The sequence below is a fragment of the Lipotes vexillifer genome, unplaced genomic scaffold, assembly GCF_000442215.2.
Source record: "Lipotes vexillifer unplaced genomic scaffold, Lipotes_vexillifer_v1.1 scaffold91, whole genome shotgun sequence".
Taxonomy (NCBI): domain Eukaryota; kingdom Metazoa; phylum Chordata; class Mammalia; order Artiodactyla; family Lipotidae; genus Lipotes; species Lipotes vexillifer.
The window spans coordinates 4,518,041-4,537,896 of record NW_006777583.1 but is presented as its reverse complement, the minus strand read 5'-3'; the positions used below and the strand labels follow the sequence as shown (position 1 = coordinate 4,537,896).

At 37.7% G+C, this 19,856-nt stretch overlaps 1 protein-coding gene across 1 annotated transcript in view; it reads left to right on the top strand.

Moving 5' to 3' along the window:
* TRIM36 (tripartite motif containing 36) overlaps window positions 1-18,536 on the top strand; it is a 38,962-nt gene extending 20,426 nt beyond the window's left edge. The window contains exons 6-10 of the mRNA XM_007451208.1: window positions 9,320-9,573; window positions 9,807-9,931; window positions 13,149-13,439; window positions 16,414-16,711; window positions 18,162-18,536. Of these exons, the coding sequence (XP_007451270.1) occupies window positions 9,320-9,573; window positions 9,807-9,931; window positions 13,149-13,439; window positions 16,414-16,711; window positions 18,162-18,516 (1,323 nt within the window). The 3' untranslated portion in view covers window positions 18,517-18,536. The remainder of the gene's footprint in view (window positions 1-9,319; window positions 9,574-9,806; window positions 9,932-13,148; window positions 13,440-16,413; window positions 16,712-18,161) is intronic.
* The last annotated feature ends 1,320 nt before the right edge of the window (window positions 18,537-19,856 follow it).

The window sequence follows — 19,856 nt, the reverse complement described above, 5'->3', positions numbered from 1 at the left end:
CCTTTCTTTTTCTCTTCTTCTTCTGGAACCCCTATAATTCTAATGTTGGTGCGTTTAATGTTGTCTCAGAGGTCTCTGAGGCTGTCCTCAGTTCTTTTCATTCTTTTTTATTTATTCTGCTCTTCAGTAGTTATTTCCACTATTTTATCTTCCAGGTCATTTATCCGTTCTTCTACCTCAGTTATTCTGCTATTGATCCCATCTAGAATATTTTTAATTTCATTTATTGTGTTGTTCATCATTGTTTGTTTCATCTTTAGTTCTTCTAGGTCCTTGTTAAATGTTTCTTGAATTTTGTCTATTCTATTTCCAAGATTTTGGATCATCTTTACTATCATTATTCTGAATTCTTTTTCAGGTAGACTGCCTATTTCCTCTTCATTTGTTAGGTCTGGTGGGTTTTTATCTTGCTCCTGCATCTGCTGTGTGTTTTTCTGTCTTCTCATTTTGTTTATCTTACTGTGTTTTGGGTCCCCTGTTTTTGGCCTGCAGGTTCGTAGTTCCCATTGTTTTTGGTGTCTGTCCCCAGTGGCTAAGGTTGGTTCAGTGGGTTGTGTAGGCTTCCTGGTGGAGGGGACTAGTGCCTGTGTTCTGGTGGATGAGGCTGGATCTTGTCTTTCTGGTGGGTAGGTCCATGTCTGGTGGTGTGTTTTGGGGTGTCTGTGGACTTGTTATGATTTTAGGCAGCCTCTCTGCTAATGGGTGGGGTTGTGTTCCTGTCTTGCTAGTTGTTTGGCATATGATGTCCAGCACTGTAGCTTGCTGGTCGTTGAGTGAAGCTGGGCGCTGGTGTTGAGATGGAGATCTCTGGGAGATTTTCACCATTTGATATCATGTGGAGCTGGGAGGTCTCGTGTGGACTAGTGTCCTGAAGTTGGGTCTCCCACCTCAGAGTCACAGCACTGACTCCTGGCTGCAGCAGCACGAGCCTTTCATCCACACGGTTCAGAATAAAAGGGAGAAAAAGTAGAAAGAAAGAATTAGTAGAAAAAAGAAAGAAAGAAAGGAAAGAAAAGGAAGAAATAGAAGGGAAGAAAGGAGGGAGGGAGGAAGGAAGGAAGGAGGGAGAGAAGAAAAAAGAGAAAGAAGATAAAGTAAAATAAAAGAAAAATATAATAAAGTTATTAAAATAAAAAAATAATTTTTAAGGGAAAATAAAAGAAAAAAAATAATAAAAAAAGGACGGATAGAACCGTAGGACAAATGGAGGAAGCAAAGCTATACAGACAAAATCTCACAGAGAAGCATATACATACACACTCACAAAAAGAGGAAAAGGGGAAAAGAATCATAAATCTTGCTCTCAAAGTCCACCTCCTTAAGTTGGGATGATTTGTTGTCTATTCATGTATTCCACAGATGCAGGGTACATCAAGTTGATTGTGGAGTTTTAATCCACTGCTTCTCAGGCTGCTGGGAGAGATTTCCCTTTCTCTTCTTTGTTCTCACAGCTCCCGGGGCTCAGCTTTGGATTTGGCCCTGCCTCTGCGTGTAGGTCGCCGGAGGACGTCTATTCTTCGCTCAGACAGGACAGGGTTAAAGGAGCAGCTGATTCGGGAGATCTGGCTCACTCAGGCCGGGGGGCAAGGGAGGGCCATAGAGTGCAGGGCGAGCCTGCGGTGGCAGAGGCCGGTGTGACGTTGCACCAGCCTGAGGTGCACCGTGCGTTCTCCTGGGGGAGTTGTCCCTGGATCCCGGGACCCTGGCAGTGGCGGGTTGCACAGGCTCCCCGGAAGAGGGGTGTGGATAGTGACGCGTGCTCGCACACAGGTTTCTTGTTGGCAGCATCAGCAGCCTTAGCGTCTCATGCCTGTCTCTGGGGTCCACGCTTTTAGCCGCGGCTTGCGCCCATCTCTGGAGCTCCTTTAAGCAGCGCTCTTAATCCCCTCTCCTCGCGAACCAGGAAACAAAGAGGGAAGAAAAAAGTCTCTTGCCTCTTCGGCAGCTCCAGACCTTTTCCCGGACTCCCTTCCGGCTAGCCGTGGCGCACTAACCCCCTGCAGGCTGTGTTCACACTGCCAGCCCCAGTCCTCTCCCGGCGCTCCAACCGAAGCCCGAGCCTCAGCTCCCAGCCCTGCCTGTCCTGGCGGGTGAGCAGACAAGCCTCTCGGGCTGGTGAGTGCTGGTCGGCCCTGATCCTCTCTGCGGGAATCTCTCTACTTTGCCCTCCTCACCCCTGTTGCTGTGCTCTCCTCCATGGCTCAGAAGCTCCCCGCTCCGCCACCCGCAGTTTCTGCCCGTGAAGGGGCTTCCTAGTGTGTGGAAACCTTTCCTCCTTCACTGCTCCCTCCCACTGTTGCAGGTCCCCTCCCTATCCTTTTGTCTCTGTTTATTCTTTTTTCTTTGCCCTACCCAGGTACGTGGGGGGTTTCTTGCCTTTTGGGAGGTCTGAGGTCTTCTGCCAGCGCTCAGTAGGTGTTCTGTAGGAGTTGTTCCATGTGTAGATGTATTTCTGGTGTATCTGTGGGGAGGAAGGTGATCTCCGCGTTTTACTCTTCCGCCATCTTACCGGAAGCCTACTCCTCTAAGAGTTTTATAGTGTTCTGTCTTATATTTAGGTCTCTAATCCATTTGGAGTTTATTTTTGTGTATGGTGTTAGGGAGTGTGCTAGTTTCATTCTTTTCCATGTAGCTGTCCAGTTTTCCCAGCACCACTTACTGAAGAGACTGTCTTTTCTCCATTGTATATCCTTGCCTCCTTTGTCATAGATTAGTTGACCATAGGTGCATGGGTTTATCTCTGGACTTTCTATCCTGTTCCATTGATCTATATTTCTGTTTTTGTGCCAGTACCATATTGTTTTGATTACTGTAGCTTTGTAGTATAGTCTGAAGTCAGGGAGTCTGATTCCTCCAGCTCTGTTTTTTTCCCTCAAGACTGCTTTGGCTATTTGGGGTCTTTTTTATCTCCATACAAATTTTAAGATTTTTTGTTCTAGTTCTGTAAAAAATGCCATTGGTAGTTTGATAGGGAGTGCATTGAATCTGTAGATTGCTTTGGGTAGTATACTGATTTTCACAATATTGATTCTTTCAATACAAGAAAATAGTATATCTCTCCCATCTGTTGGTATCATCTTTAATTTCTTTCAGCAGTGTCTTATAGTTTTCTTCATACAGGTCTTTTGTCTCCCTAGGTAGGTTTATTCCTAGGTATTTTATTCTTTTTGTTGCATTGGTAAATGGGAATGTCTCCTTAATTTCTCTTTCAGATATTTCACCATTAGTGAATAGGAATGTAAGAGATTTCTGTGCATTAATTTTGTGTTCTGCAACTTTACCAAATTCATTGATTAGCTCTGGTAGTTTTCTGGTGGCATCTTTAGGATTCTCTATGTATAGTATCATATCATCTGCAAACAGTGACAGTTTTACTTCTTCTTTTCCAATTTGGTTCCTTTTATTTCTTTTTCTTCTTTGATTGCCATGACTAGGACTTCCAAAACTATGTTGAATAATAGTGGCGAAAAAAAAAATAGTGGCACGAGTGGACATCCTTGTCTTGTTCCTGATCTTAGAGGAAATGCTTTCAGTTTTTTACCATTGAGAATGATGTTTGCTGTGGTTTGGTCGTATATGGCCTTTATTATGTTGAGGTGGCTTCCATCTATGCCCACTTTCTGGAGAGTTTTTATCATAAATGGGTTTTGAATTTTGCCAAAAGCTTTTTCTGCATCTATTGAGATGATCATATGGTTTTTCTTCTTCAGTTTGTTAATATGGTGTATCACATTGATTGATTTGCATATATTGAAGAATCTTTGCATCCCTGGGATAAATCCCACTTGATCATGGTGTATGATCCTTTTAATGTCTTGTTGGATTCTGTTTGCTAGTATTTTGTTGAGGATTTTTTTATCTATATTCATCAGTGATATTGGTCTGTAATTTTCTTCTTTTGTAGTATCTTTGTCTGGTTTTGGTATCAGGGTGATGCTGGCCTCATAAAATGAGTTTGGGAGTGTTCCTTCCTCTGCAGTTTTTTGAAAGAGTTTGAGAAGGATTGGTGTTAGCTTTTCTCTAAATGGTTGATAGAATTCACCTGTGAAGCCATCTGGTACTGGACTTTTGTTCGTCAGAAGATTTTTTTTTAAAGTAATTTATTTTATTATTTATTTTTGGCTGTGTTGGGTGTTCGTTACTGCACGTGGTCTTTCTCTAGTTGCAGCGAACAGGGGCTACTCTTTGTTGCGGTGTGCGGGTTTCTCATTGTGGTGTCTTCTCTTTTTGCAGATCATGGGCTCTAGGTGCGCGGGCTTCAGTAGCTGTGGTACATGGACTCAGTAGTTGTGGCTCTCGGGCTCTGGAGCGTAGGCTCAGTAGTTTTGGCACATGGGCTTAGTTGCTCCGCGGCATGTGGGATCTTCCCAGACCAGGGGCCGAACCTGTGTCCCCTGCATTGGCAGGCGGATTCTTAACCACTGCACCACCAGGGAAACCCTGTTGGAAGATTTTTAATCAGTTTCAATTTCATTACTTGTGATTGGTCTGTTCATATTTTCTCTTTCTTCCTGGTTCAGTCTTAGAAGGTTACACCTCTCTAAGAATTTCTCTGTTTCTTCCAGGTTGTTCATTTTATTGGCATAGAGTAGCTTGTAGTGGTCTCTTAGTATGGTTTGTATTTCTGTGGTGTCTGTTGTAAATTCTCCTTTTTCATTTCTAATTTTATTGATTTGAGTCCTCTCCCTCTTTTTCTTGATGAGTCTGGCTAATGGTTTATCAATTTTGTTTATCTTCTCAAAGAACCAACTTTTAGTTTTATTGATCTTTGCTGTTGTTTTCTATTTCATTTATTTCTGCTTTGATCTTTATGATTTCTTTCCTTCTGCTAACCCTGGGTTTTGTTTGTTCTTCTTTCTCTTGTTCCTTTAGGTGCAAGGTTAGGTTGTTTGTTTGGGATTTTTCTTGTTTCTTGAGGTAGGCTTGTATAGCTATAAAATTCCCTGTTAGAACTGCTTTTGCTGCATCCCATTGGTTTTGGATTGTAGTCTTTTCATTATCATTTTTCTCTAGGTATTTTTTGACTTCCTCTTTGATTTCTTCAGTGATCTCTTGGTTATTTAGTAACGTATTGTTTAGCCTCTATGTGTTTGTGTTTTTTACGTTTTTTTCCCTGTAATTGATTTCTAATCTCATAGCGTTGTGGTTAGAAGAGATGCTTGATATGATTTCAATTTTCTTAAATTTACTGAGGCTTGATTTGTGACCCACCATGTGACCTATCCTGGAGAATGTTCCATGCGCACTTGAGAAGAAAGTGTAATCTGTTATTGGATGGAATGTCCTATAAATATCAATTAAATCTATTTTGTCTATTGTGTCATTTTAAGCTTGTGTGTCCTTATTAATTTTCTGTCTGGATGATGTCCATTGGTATAAGTGAGGTGTTAAAGTCCCCCACTATTATTGTGTTACTGTCGGTTTCTTTTATAGCTTTTAGCAGTTGCCTTATGTACTGAGGTGCTCCTGTGATGGGTGCATATATATTTATAATTGTTATATCTTCTTGGATTGATCCCTTGATCATTATGTAGTGTCCTTCTTTGTCTCTTGTAATAGTCTTTATTTTAAAGTCTATTTTATCTGATATGAGTATTGCGACTCCACCTTTCTTTTGATTTCTGTTTGCATGGAATATCTTTTTCCATCCCCTCACTTTCAGTCTGAATGTGTCGCTAGGTCTGAAGTGGGTCTTTTGTAGACAGCATATGTATGGGTCTTGTTTTTGTATCCATTCAGCAAGCCTGTGTCTTTTGGTTGGAGCTTTTAATCCATTCACGTTTAAGGTAATTATCACTATGTATGTTCCTATTACCATTTTCTTAATTGTTTTGGGTTTGTTTTTTAGGTCCTTTTCTTCTCTTGTGTTTCCCACTTAGAGAAGTTCCTTTAGGGTTTGTTGTAGAGCTGGTTTGGTGGTACTGAATTCTCTTAGCTTTTGCTTGTCTGTAAAGCTTTTGATTTCTCCATCAAATCTTAATGAGATCCTTGGTGGGTAGAATGATCTTGATTGTAGCTTCTTCCCTTTCCTCACTTTAAGTATGTCATGCCACTCTCTTCTGGCTTGTAGAGGTTCTGCTGAGAAATCAGCTGTTCACCGTATGGGAGTTCCCTTGTATGTTATTTGTCGTTTTTCCCTTGCTGCTTTCAGTAATTTTTCTTTGTCTTTAATTTTTGCCAATTTGATTACTGTGTGTCTCGGCATGTTTCTCCTTGGGTTTATCTTGTATGGGACTCTCTGCACTTCCTGGAGTTGGGTGGCTTCCCATGTTAGGGAAGTTTTAGTCTATAATCTCTTCAAATATTTTCTCAGGTCCTTTCTCTCTCTCTTCTCCTTCTGGGACCCCTATAATGTGAACGCTGTTGTGTTTAATATTGTCCCAGAGGTCTCTTAGGCTGTCTTCATTTCTTTTCATTTTTTTTTTTTCTTTATTCTATTCTGCAGCAGTGAATTCCACCATTCTGTCTTCCAGGTCACTTATCCGTTCTTCTGCCTCAGTTATTCTGCTATTGATTTTTCATTTCAATTAGTGTGTTGCTCATCTCTGTTTGTTTGTTCTTTAATTCTTCTAGGTTGTTGTTAAACATTTCTTTCACCTTCTCGATCTTTGCCTCAATTCTTTTTCTGAGATCCTGGATCATCTTCACTGTCATTATTCTGAATTCTTTTTCTGGAAGGTTGCCTATCTCCACTTCATTTAGTTGTTTTTCTAGGGTTTTATCTTGTTCCTTCATCTGGTACATAGGCCTCTGACTTTTCATTTTGTCTATATTTCTGTGAATGTGGCTTCTGTTCCACAGGCTGCAGGATTGTAGTTCTTTTTGCTTCTGCTGTCTGCCCTCTGGTGCATGAGGCTATCTAAGGGGCTTGTGCAAGTTTCCTAATGGGAGGGACTGGTGGTGGGTAGAGCTTGTTGTTGCTTTAGTGGGCAGAGCTCAGTAAATCTTTAATCCCATTGTCTGCTGATGGGTGGGGCTGGGTTCCCTCCCTGTTGGTTGTTTGGCCTGAGGTGACCCAACACTGGAGCCTACCCAGGCTCCTTGGTGGGGCTAATGGCGGACTCTGGGGGGGCTCATGCCAAGGAGTACTTCCTAGAACTTCTGCTGCCAGTGTCCTTGTCATGGTGAGACATAGCCACCACCCGCCTTTGCAGGAGACCTTCCAACACTAGCAGGTAGGTCTGGTTCAGTCTCCTGTGGGGTCACTGCTCTTTCCCACTGGTTCCTGATGTGCACATTACTTTGTGTGTGCCCTCCAAGAGTGGAGTCTCTTTTTCCTCCAGTCCTTTAGAAGTCCTGCAATCAAATCCTGCTAGCCTTCAAAGTCTGATTCTCTAGGAATTCCTCCTCCCCTTGCCAGACCCCCAGGTTGGGAAGCCTGACATGGGGCTCAGGACCTTCACTCCATGTATAAGTGTTCTCCAGTTTGTGAGTCACCCACCCAGCAGTTATGGGATTTGATTTTATTGTGATTGTGCCTCTCCTACTATCTCACTGTGGCTTGTCCTTTGTCTTTTGATGTGGGGTATCTTTTTTCGTGAATTCCAGTGTCTTCCTGTCGATGATTGTTCAGCAGTTAGTTGTGATTCTGTTGTTCTTGCAAGAGGGAGTAAGAGCACATCCTTTTACTCTGCCATCTTGAACCAATCTCCATATTACCAGTATTGCTTTCGTATTTTAAATATTATTTTTGTGTTAGTCACTGATTGCATCTTCATGTAATTTAAAAGTATGATTCTGTTTCTCGCATTTGTATCTGATTGACAAACTCTCTCAGTTTACTATAATCCCCGAACACATAGCACATTATCATCTAGATAGTAGGTTGCTTCAGGGATTGTGTCTGTGTTAATTTTAGATTTGTCTTTATTGGTTTTATCAGTCAGGCTGCCTTTACTTCTGAGAGAAGGAAACCCAGTGCTTGTTTTTGAGTTTGTCATTCAGTAGGTTGAAAACTGAGGGACTCAGGCATCAAGTATTCATGTAGGCATTGATGCCTTGGGATCCTGGAGAAATTATTTAACCTCTTCTTGTGCCTTTGACCTAAGCTGCATTTGTAGGCTTATCAGTAAGAATCTTCTGCACTAGAGAATTTGTCTCCATTCTTGAATTTTAGTCAGTGAAGACTGTGACACTGTCTTTTTATCTATAATTATACTTAGCTGGAAAAAGTCTCCTCTTGATCTATGTGTAATGATATTTCTGAACTTAATGTGACATGTCACTGAAATAACTACCAGAATGTCACTACCCTCTGTTCTCTCCTCCTATCCTCCTTTAAAAAAATTGGCTGTTGAGGTTAGGAATCAGAGATGGAAATCTGGAAAAAATTTCCTTTCATTTTAAATGTTGGCCAGAAGCCATTGGAAAATGAGCAATGCACTTCTACCATATATTGTCAGCTTTTAAGAATGTTCTTGGAGACTCTTTTCTGTTGGCTGCTGCTGTGAGTCTATTATGATAAATGCTTCTAAGTGCTTTGCTGGTCTTATTTTCAAAATCAGGTCGAGCTCTGATTTTGTGGACATTCAAAATATTTAATAAGCACTATAGAGAGGGTCATTTTATGGCAAAGTAGAGGAATAGCTATGTGTGCAGTGAAAATAATGTTTATTGAGAGTATGTGACATTGTGGTGGGCATTTTATGTAAATAATCTTTTTCAATCTTCAGAAAAACCTAAATGGCCTCTCTTACCCCTAGTTTTCAGAAGAGGAAAAACTCAAGGATAAAGAAGTTAATTTGCATAATTTATAATTAAATCAATATTAATTAAGTTACAGCTTAATCATAATTATATATAACTAAGTATTAATTTGAAGAGAAGAGAGTTACATTTTTATTACTTAGTATAGGATGTAATTTTTTTGAGTTTCATAGCTGTGGCTTAACTTTTTAAAAAATTGGTATATGGTAGAAAGGATAAAATTTCCTGAATTAGAAATGAATGAAAATAAATAAGTGCAAGATTGTATTTTCCTGTGTCTTTGGTTAAATCAGTTCATTTCTGCCTCAAGTTCCTTTGTATACAAATTGAATGTTGCTTTCTTATTTCATTGAATAAATTGTTTATTGCTGGACTTTGGAGATTGAAAGCTTAAGGAAATATAGTATTATAAAATTACAAAGTATGTCTCAAAGTTGCTGATCATTCCTTAGTAAGCATATTTGATGCCAAATTATTGTTCTGAAAACATCAAGGAGTTAGACAAAATCTTTTTCTTTCCAGTATTTGGGTTCGTTTTGTTGAATTGTGACTCTTTCTTGAAAAGACATTTGGATTTTGCAGATGAGGTAAAGCTTTGCTTGTTTTATAATAGTGTAATGGAGAGCGGGCTAAAGAAGAAGCAATTACACATTTTGAAAAGCTCTTTGAAATCCTAGAAGAAAGGAAATCATCTGTTTTGAAGGCAATTGATGCTTCTAAGAAACTAAGATTAGACAAATTTCAGACTCAAATGGAAGAGTATCAGGGGCTGCTAGAGAACAACGGACTTGTGGGATACGCTCAAGAAGTGCTGAAGGAGACAGATCAGTCTTGCTTTGTTCAGACCGCAAAACAGCTCCACCTCAGGTATTAACTTTGAACTGACAGTCTCTCTCTAGCAGTGTCATTAAATGCTGCTTTATGTTTCAGCTGTAGCTCTGAGTGGTTCAGAATGCTGTGTTATGTACAGTATCTCTTGCTTCACTATTAACTTGAATGTTGAGTGAAGTTTTCTTTTGTTAATCTCATTGAAAATACTTAGTCTGATTTGCCTTTTTAAAGAATCATTTTTGTGTAAAATATTTTATGTCTGTCTGTAGAATACAGAAAGCTACAGAATCTTTGAAGAGCTTTAGACCTGCGGCTCAGACTTCTTTTGAAGACTATGTTGTTAATACATCTAAACAAACAGAACTTCTTGGAGAATTGTCCTTTTTCTCTAGTGGTAAGTTTTAGTAACAGCATACCTTCACTTTTTTAGTTTGAATTCACATTGTGTAGGAGAAACACAAATTCTTTTTAGTTTGACATTATAATGCAGCATCTCAGTTGCCCAGACCATCATATGCTAAAATCATATGCCATTTATGTTTTTATAACCAAGTTTTTATGCACAGAAGCTAGATTCTTTTGGTTTGTATGTTTTTAAACATTGTGTGAATGGCACCACATTGTATGTATCTTTTTTGTAATTTGTTTTTTGGAGAAATTAAGTTTAAGATAAATATTTGTTAATACATGAAATTCCGGTTTACAGCTATATGTTAACTTTACAGTATTCCATTATGTAAGTAAGTTTCCCACTGAGAGACAGTCTGTTCCTGTTTTTTTATCTGTTGTAAGCAACGCTCTATTGAACATCTTTGTCAGTGTTTGTGCGTGTGTATGAGTTTCCCTAGGGCAGAAACCTAGAAATGATATCTCCAGGCTAAAAATGACTCTAAGATGTTTAAGTGTTTACATTGCTGTATGAGTTTGCTAGGGCTGCCAAAACTAAATACCACAGACTGGGTGACATAACAACAGAAATTTAATTTCACAGGATTCTGGCAGTAAAAGGTTTTATTTATTTATTTATTTATCTATCTATTTATCACACCTTGGGGCTTGCGGGATCTCAGTTCCCCGATCAATCTACCTATCTATCTATCTATCTATCTAATCTATCTATCTATCAATCACACCTTGGGGCTTTCAGGGATATTAGTTCCCCGACCAGGGATCAAACCCAAGTCCTTGGCAGTAAAAGCCCACATCTTAACCACTGGACTGCCAGGGAATTCCCTTAGGATTCTGGAGGCTAGAAGTCTGAGATTAAGCTGTTGCCAGGGTTGGTTTCTTCTGAGGTCTCTCTCCTAGGTGTGCACATGGCCTTCTTCTCGTGTCTTCACGTGGTCTTCCCTCTATATATATCTGAGTCCAAATTTCATCTTATAAGGACTCCAGTCCTATTAGTCATAGTGGACTAGGGTCCACCTTAATGACCTGATTTTAACTGTGTTACTTATTTAAAGACCCTCTCTCCAAATAAAGGCACATTCTGAGGTACTAGGGCCTAGAACTTCAATGTATGAGTTTTAGGGCGGGCATCTCAGCCCCTCACATTTGGTTGTGTTTGTGTTCTGCTGCTCCCCAGCAGGGAGGTCTACCTTTCCTTTTTTCTTTTCACCTTGTTCATCTCCCTCAGATTTCTCTTCTAATAACGGTGAACAATTACAGTCCTTGGAAATGTACACTTACAGTTTAATTACTGTACAGGTATGGATACATAGATTTGTATTCAGTCAGAGGAAATTTGTCTTGTTTACAAGTTAAACATGCTGAAGGATTATTACTATGACCACCTTTCTCTTCCAATCAATACCTGTATCTCTGTCAGGTATATACTTTTTTTGTCTATTATGATGATCTTGTTTTTCTAAATATGTGGTGATATTTGAAATGCTGATTCTATTTCATGTACTGTACTTTCTTCTTTTTCCAAAATGTATACTTGAATTGTTTTTTGTATACATGCTAGTTTACTTAGGAGTACAAGGTCCTCCCTTCCCTGGGGGTCCCAAAACAGTCTTTGGAAAAAGGAAGTTGAGTGTGGGTAATCTCAGGTTATACCAGTGCATAACGAAGGACCAGTAAAACGGGTTGGTCAGAATGGAAAGCTGCTGGTCACCCAGCTTCCTGCTGATGGATGCTCTTCTCTTTTTTTCCTGCACACACATAGAGCATTCCAGTCATGTTATTCTTTAACTAGCTTTTCTTTTTTAACTTTAAAATGTAGTTTGGATGACTTTTCAGATCCCATGGCTGCATAACATTCAGTTGCATAAATGCACACATAGACATACTTATGCTGTACATTGCTTGTACATAGCTGGAGGATAAGGAGAAGAGGGAGACTTCTGCTTTTCATTTCATGTATTTCTCTGCGATTTGATATAAATATGTGTTTATTTATGTGTGTGTGTGCATGTGTAACTCCTATAGCTTATTTTTACCATATGACCAAAGCAGTTAAGCTGTTTGGAATTTATTCTATGGAAAAGATTATGAATATGCACACAGATTTAGCTGTGATATTTTAAACATTGTATTTTTAGTGAAAAATTGGAAACATGTTTCTGAAAATAGTTAAATGTTGCTACAGTGGAATGCCACTGGAAGAAAAACACTGGCAGGAGCTACACAAAATTATTGTACTGATAATCTTTGAGTTACTTAATTTGTGTGTGTTTTATGTAGTTTCTGATTTTCTTAAAAAAATACGTATCTTGTTTATACCAAGAAAAAGTCATTTAAATTGCTTTGCCAGACTTCCCTGGTGGTCCAGTGGTTAAGACTCCATGCTCCCAATGCAGGGGGCCCGGGTTCGATCCCTGGTCAGGGAACTGAATCCCACATGACGCAACTAGGAGTCCACATGCTGCAACTAAAGATCCTGCACGCTGCAACGAAGATCCCGCATGGGGCAACGAAGATCCCGCATGCCCAACTAAGACCCGGTGCAGCCAAATAAATAAATTTTAAAATAAATTGCTTTGCAACTCTGTGGAAGATAATATGAAAGAAAACTATATATTTACTTATTTTGTCTGTCTTATTTTTCATTCTTCTTTCCCCTTTCAGTTATAAACATAAATATACCTTTTAAAATCTCAATTTACTTTCCTTTTTAAATTTTATTATGATAAAACTTACCCTGAGATCTAGCCTCTTAAATTTCTGGTATACAATACAGTATTGTTGTCTACAGACACAAGTTGTATAGCACATCTCTAGAGCTTATTCATCTTGCTTAACTGAAACTTTATGCCTATTGATTAATAAGCGCCCATTTCTCTCTGCTCCTCAGCCCCTGGTAACCACCATTCCAGTCTTTGATTTTATGAATTTGGCTACTTTAGATACCTCACGAAAGTGGAATCACGCAGTCAGCATTTGTTTTTCTATGTCTCACTTATTTCACTTAGCATGTCCTCAAAGTCCAACATCCTGTTGTATTTTCAGGATTTATTCTTTTTCTTATACACAGTATTATAAATGTAGAAAGTTCTTGAACAGCAGAGAAATCCTTTAAGTATTGTCAATAAATCATTTTTACTGAGGAAAAATAAAGGTTCTGAAATAATATTTTAACATTGTTTTCTATTTCATAATTCTTTCAGGCATAGATGTGCCAGAGATCAATGAGGAACAGAGCAAAGTTTATAACAATGCTTTGATAAATTGGCACCATCCGGAAAAGGATACAGCTGATAGCTATGTCCTCGAATATCGGAAGATTAATAGAGATGAAGAAATGTTGTCTTGGAATGAGATAGAAGTGTGTGGCACAAGTAAAGTCATTTCCGATCTTGAAAGTAATTGTAACTATGCTTTCAGAGTAAGAGCCTACAAGGGTTCAATCTGCAGTCCTTGCAGCAGGGAATTGATTCTTCATACTCCTCCAGCTCCAGGTATTGTGAATAGTGGGAATAAGAAAAGCATAGAGTTGGAAAAGACTGTGATAAAAAATAAACCAGTTAATGTGTCCATACAGACCTACATTAAAACCACCTCTCATCTGTAAAATACTCTAGAAAAGTAGATTCCATACCCAGCTAGGATTTAGAAATAGACTGAATACTTGAATTTCACCATCTAGGCTGAGAACAGGATTAGATTTCTGACTGACATCAGATACAGAAAAAACATGACATTTGAGTGAGCAGGGCTATTAATTTGGGATTAAAATAGCATAAATGCTACCTTACAAGTATTAAATAGTATAATTCTGTATTTTTGATCAGTTTATAGAAATCTCTATTAACATAGGATCTAGGCAGATATTTTAAAAATTTATTGGTACAATAATGTGAAGAATAATTTTAATTTACCTAATTCTGACTTGTCTGGCTTTTCTAACTCAGTGATTACGAGCACATGGGGATGGAAGGCAGGTATTAGAACCATATGGATAGCTTTTTCCTACACTAAAAGCTCCTCCTGCCCAGCAATCTTCCCTCCCCTTTCCAAGTTAATAACCACTGATACCACTTAAACAGCACCTGTGAATTTTTATAGAATGAGAATGACTTACAGGTTAAGTTGATGTTCACTACAGTGTCTCCGTGGATAAGGGACATTTAGAACCAAAGTTGTGCTCATCCTGGTGAGCAGGAAATCATTCTGTCCAGTTGGTCATGGCCTCAGAGGTTCCTTCATTTGGCTTTTAGACCTCATTGCTCCTGCCCATTGTTAGTGGCTTATGTACCTATATTTTGTGCACTCTGCCCATCCTTCCCTTTTTGTCCAGAGTGTACTATTCACTCTGTTTTTCATGTACATTGTGGCTAATTAAAAAGAAATACAAATAAATAGGGTTGGCTCAAATTATTTTTCTTGAATTTTAATAAAATCCAAAAGAGAGTTTTAGGATCCATTTGCAAGTATTAAGTAAATATTTTACTGTTTATGCAGTTTCCGCTTTCTTTTCTAGTCTCTGACTGAAATTGGAAGAAAAAGGAAACCTGAAAGTAGCTACTGTTTTCAGTGACAAAGTGAAGGGGGATGGAGGAAAGGAAACATTAAAAACTGTGTTTCTTTTCTCCAAGAGAAACCACATGAATACGGTGACGATTTAAATTTATTTTGCAAACTGGGAGACTTTTGAGATTTAGAGACAGTGTGAATTGCCATGCCAGGGCAATAGGCATTACCAGGAAGACTGGTCAAATCACATATGGAGAATAGTTTTAGCTTGTTAGCAGACAGTTTTTTACAATTGTGGTATTGTATGGTTAAAATTTGCCATTTTAACCATTTTTACAGATCAGTGGCATTAAGTACATTCAACAGTGTTGTGCAACCATCACCACTCACAATCTCTGGAACTTTTTCATTTTTCCAAACTGACACTCTGTGCCCATTAAACAGTAACTCCTCATCCACCCTTCCCCCAGAGCTTGGTAACCTTTATTCTACCTCTGCCTCTATGAATTTGCCTATTCTAAGTACCTCATGTGAATGGATTCACATAATCCTTTTGTGACTGGCTTATTTCAAGGTTCATGCATGTTGTAGCATGTATCAGAATTTCCTTACTTTTTTAGGCTGAATAGTATTCCACTGTATGTATATACCACATTTTCTTTATCTATTCATCTATTGATGGGCGTTTGGAATGTTTCCACTTTTGGGGCTAGCAGCCACCAAATGTTAAGCTTAATGGGTTTAAGCTGACAGAAGAGTAGTGTTATTGAAACAGGAGGGAAGGGGCAGGGCACAACCTTTAAAAGAAAGATGTAGCTATAGTACATGAAGAAAACTAGTGAGAACCAACTAGGTCCAAGATGGCGGAAGATTCGACTTCCAGTAGAACTTGAGCCTCATACGCTCATTGTAATACATTAGCATGTTAATGACACATCTGCTAGCACCATGACAGTTTTGAGGCCAACCATAAAAGGTCAAGAAGTGGGTGGTAACACAACACTGTAAAGCAGTTATACTCCAATAAAGATGTTAAAAAAAAAAAAGGGAATGGTAGCCCAATTCCTGGCTATCCCCGCCCCTTCCCCAAAATAATTGGAATAATCCTCCTACTCATTAGCCTATGCAATTATCCAACCCATAAAAACTAACTACGCCATATTTTGAGGCCTCTCGCTTCTTGTCTTCCAAGATGGCCCACGCTCTGTCTGTGGAGTGTGTTTCTCCCAAGGCTTCTTGCCCTCCAAGATGGACCACACTCTGTCTGTGGAGTGTGTTTCTCTCTAAATAAATCCACTTCTTGAATTTGGAATTCTCCAAATTCTTTCACACGAAGAAAGAACGTTAAATTCACCAGCAACATTATCTCCATTCTGTAGTTGAGGAAATCAAAGTTTAAGTTAAACTCTAGTTAAATGCTTGAGGCAGGCATCAAACCCAGGTCTCTCTGAACCCAAAGCCTGTGCTTTTTTTTTTTTTTTTTTTTTACACTGTACACTGTTTCTCATGTCTGCCATCTTGATTGATAAGGAAAAGACCTTATTAAAATTGCTAATAGTTTCCATATTTATAAAATTTGGAATAAAATTTTAATAAAATACACAGATATTTTTGAAAATGTACAGCCCCTTATTTTAGGGATAAAAGGACAGATTCAAGAGTGTAAAATACTTAGGATAGATTTGCTATATCTATTCCAAGGAACTGCATTCATAAATTTCTCATGCATTTAAAATGTTTCTTCTGCTTTGAAATTTCTGAAGATTTTCAGGTACAGAGAATTTACTGGAAATTATTTCTAAGTTGGGGTTTTGTTTTGTCATAGTTTGTGTAGGGTAGAATGAAATATTCCTCTTCCTATATCTTTTTAGTAATTTCTATTTGAAAAACCTGTTAAATTTAACCATAGATTGTAGAAATGCTAACAATTTGCAGACAAATTTTCTGCTCTATTTACAGTTTTCAGTTTCCTTTTTGATGAAAAATGCGGCTACAATAATGAACACCTCTTGCTGAACTTGAAGAGAGACCATGTAGAGAGCAGAGCTGGATTTAATCTTCTGCTTGCTGCAGAGCGGATCCAAGTGGGTTACTACACAAGCTTAGACTACATCATTGGAGATGTTGGAATTACAAAAGGGAAGCACTTTTGGGCCTTCCGTGTAGAACCATATTCATACCTGGTAAAAGTGGGAGTTGCTTCCAGTGATAAACTACAAGAATGGCTCCGGACTCCCCGGGATGCAGTTAGTCCAAGGTAGATTCTTCTACTGATAATTCTTTAGTTCTTTAGGAAGTAAACATCCTGGTTTAGCAAGGTGAGACTGAAAATAGACTTGGATTTACTTGTTGCATTTAGAGTATTTAGTATTTAGAGTATACATTTCTTAGACTCATGTGTTTTGGCTGTGCTTATGTGGCTGGCTAAGAAAACGAGTCAGGTTGTGTTGTATTCACACAGTGAATAATGAGATTCAGCAATTAATTTCTCATGCTGTGAGGAAATAAGTCTGTTTTGGGTACACCTCTTGATTATGGTATAGCTTCGCAATTTAGAATTTTCAAAGTCTTTCATATCAGGTACCTTAATGATGTGATAAAATTGCATAAATAGTGAAATGCCTCTAAATGCCATATTTCACAATTGATATTAAGTTGTTCTTTTGTTAAAGGATACAGTTCTTTAAACTGTCCCGTAAGTACTTACAAAATTGGGTCATGGTAAACATGTTTCCATGGCAGAGAATTCCAGTTTCTTGAGTTTGACTATTTAATGGAGACTGTACAGTTTATTTTTGTTAGATGGTATAGTGTGCACTAGTCCAGTCAAGTAATTTTTGACCATTTATGTCACAGAAATCCCAGATGAACAATCTGAGTAATAGGAAAAACTTTTTGCACCAAGATGAGAAATTGAAATAACAGCAAAAATTGAAATAGGGAAATATAGTCCCTTAAACATAGTGGCATGTCTACTTGGTAGATTATTATTAATAATGCTAAAAAAGTTTACAACATGAGAAATATTAGAAGTGAAAATACCTGATTAAAGTTGTTGATGTAGTATTATCACAAATATATAAGAAGCAATCTATGCATGGGGAAAAAATGGAAGGAACTTTGTATCAAACTTTTCTTCAAGGTGTTACTGTTTTATAATCGAGGGGGGAAAAAAACTTTCATAATACTTGCTTGCATCATAGATCCATGTAGAGCTCCCAACCAGTAAATATAGTTCTTAGCAGGAGAATGAAACATGGTTTTTTCTCCTGCATTATTTTGCAGTGCCCATTTATTTTACTTAGTCTGATAATTCCTTGGATTAGGGGGCCTGTCTTGGTTTTTAATTTTTTTATATATGATTTTTGTGCTAGGAATATTTAATCTTTGTCAAGTCCCTTCAGTTCCCTTCCCCCTGTTTTATTTTTGATAGGCCAAACTTATTATTTTTAGGTTCTCAGATATATAGGTAAAAATGGATGCTACTTAATGACAGAATTTGGGGCTGAGTTTGTGGTGTAATTCTAAGTGGCAATGTGTAGTCCTTATGTTTTTAATTGATTATGGTTTACCGGAAAGGTTTTGATGTACAATTGATTTTAATTTTAACTCAATATATATTATCTTGTGAAAATGTCTTGAAGCTACTTGAAAGCCTATGCTGATACAGATAAGATTCTGCTTTGTCTGTCTGTGTTGTATTTTAGATACGAGCAAGACAGTGGGCATGACAGCGGAAGTGAGGATACCTGTTTTGATTCTTCACAACCCTTTACGTTAGTTACTATAGGCATGAAGAAATTTTTTATTCCCAAGTCACCTACTTCTTCTAATGAACCTGAAAATCGAGTTCTCCCCATGCCAACAAGTATAGGGGTTTTCCTCGACTATGATAAAGGCAAAGTGGGTTTCTATGATATGGATCACATGAAATGCCTTTATGAGCGCCAAGTGGACTGTTCGCATACTATGTATCCAGCATTTGCATTAATGGGCAGTGGAGGAATTCAGCTTGAAGAACCCATCACAGCAAAATATCTAGAATACCAAGAGACCATGTAGTTTAAGCATCTGATGTGACTTAGGATAAAAAATGTGAGCAAAATAATGCCTTGGTGTTAACCTTTGTAACTAATTACATATCATCTAAGTATCCTGTCCCCCCACTTGTTTTTTGTGTATGTTTCTTCTTAAAACCGAAAGCCTAAACAGCCTTCCTGCCTTTCACAAACACCGGGAAAAAGGTACTTTTTCATAGTTAACACTGAAATGGTTAGCTGGATTATCTTTTCATGCACGGGAAATCTAATTTATTTATGTCAGCTTGTGTTGCTGATACTTACATTCCTTGTTTCGGGGTTGGGGGAAGGGATACAAAAGTATTTATTGTGCTTCTTTTGTGTTTGGTTTTTCATTTTTATATAATGTTTATGTCCTAAGAGAAGATATTTTTTAAATGCCTTCTGGATAGAAATTAGTACTAAGCATTGTGTTGTGCATTCATTTTTAATGGGAAAACAAAGGTATAGATAGGGAAAAAAAGGCCATAGAAACGGTAGTATATTTAAATGGAAAATTATGTATTTAATATTCAGAATATATTGCCTGGAAAATGAATACTACTGTTTTTTTTTTTGAAGACCACAAACTGTATTCTTAAGGACATTTTTAAGAGTTCTCTTAGCTGTAATGCCCATACTTGCATGTGTAGGAAACATGGTTTCTTGCAGGAAACACAAAATTCTTGGCTAACACACGAAGTTTTTCACTTCATATGATTTTTTGGGAAATGTTTTTTCTTCAATTTTTTTTTTAGTTCCTCTATGAAAATATTTGAGCTTATAGCAAATAATTATTTTTCATAAATATTAGTGAAGATACACTGATAATTGTCATATACTTTTGCTTTCTTTTTGTGTCTTGTAATTTTCATTCTTTGGCACAAATATTATATATCAGATTGTTCTGGTTTATGTTCACATGTTTGAAAAGTTCTTGATACATTTTTAGTGTCATTAAACATATTATAAAATGTGAAGTAACTATCTGGTCAGTTGTATGGCATTTTCTATGACTCATTGGTAGTAAGCATTTGTCATATAAGCAAGTAAAAATACAAATTTAATTGTTTAGGAATAATAATTAAAATCATAACGACTGTGTGTACCCTTTTTTAAAGTTAAAAGTTTTTTGAATTTGAAGAATCTCATTTTATCTAAATTTTATCTTCATTTTTGGAAGATTCTTTCCTGGGTGGTTTTATTTAAACTGGTTAGTTTTTTTAAAGTTAGAGTATTCAGAAACTAGACTGTTAGGCATTTAGCATTAATCATCTTGGAATTCTTTTGACATAGTTTAATTGATTAAACAAAACTCTTAGATCTGTTTTTTTTTTTTTCCTT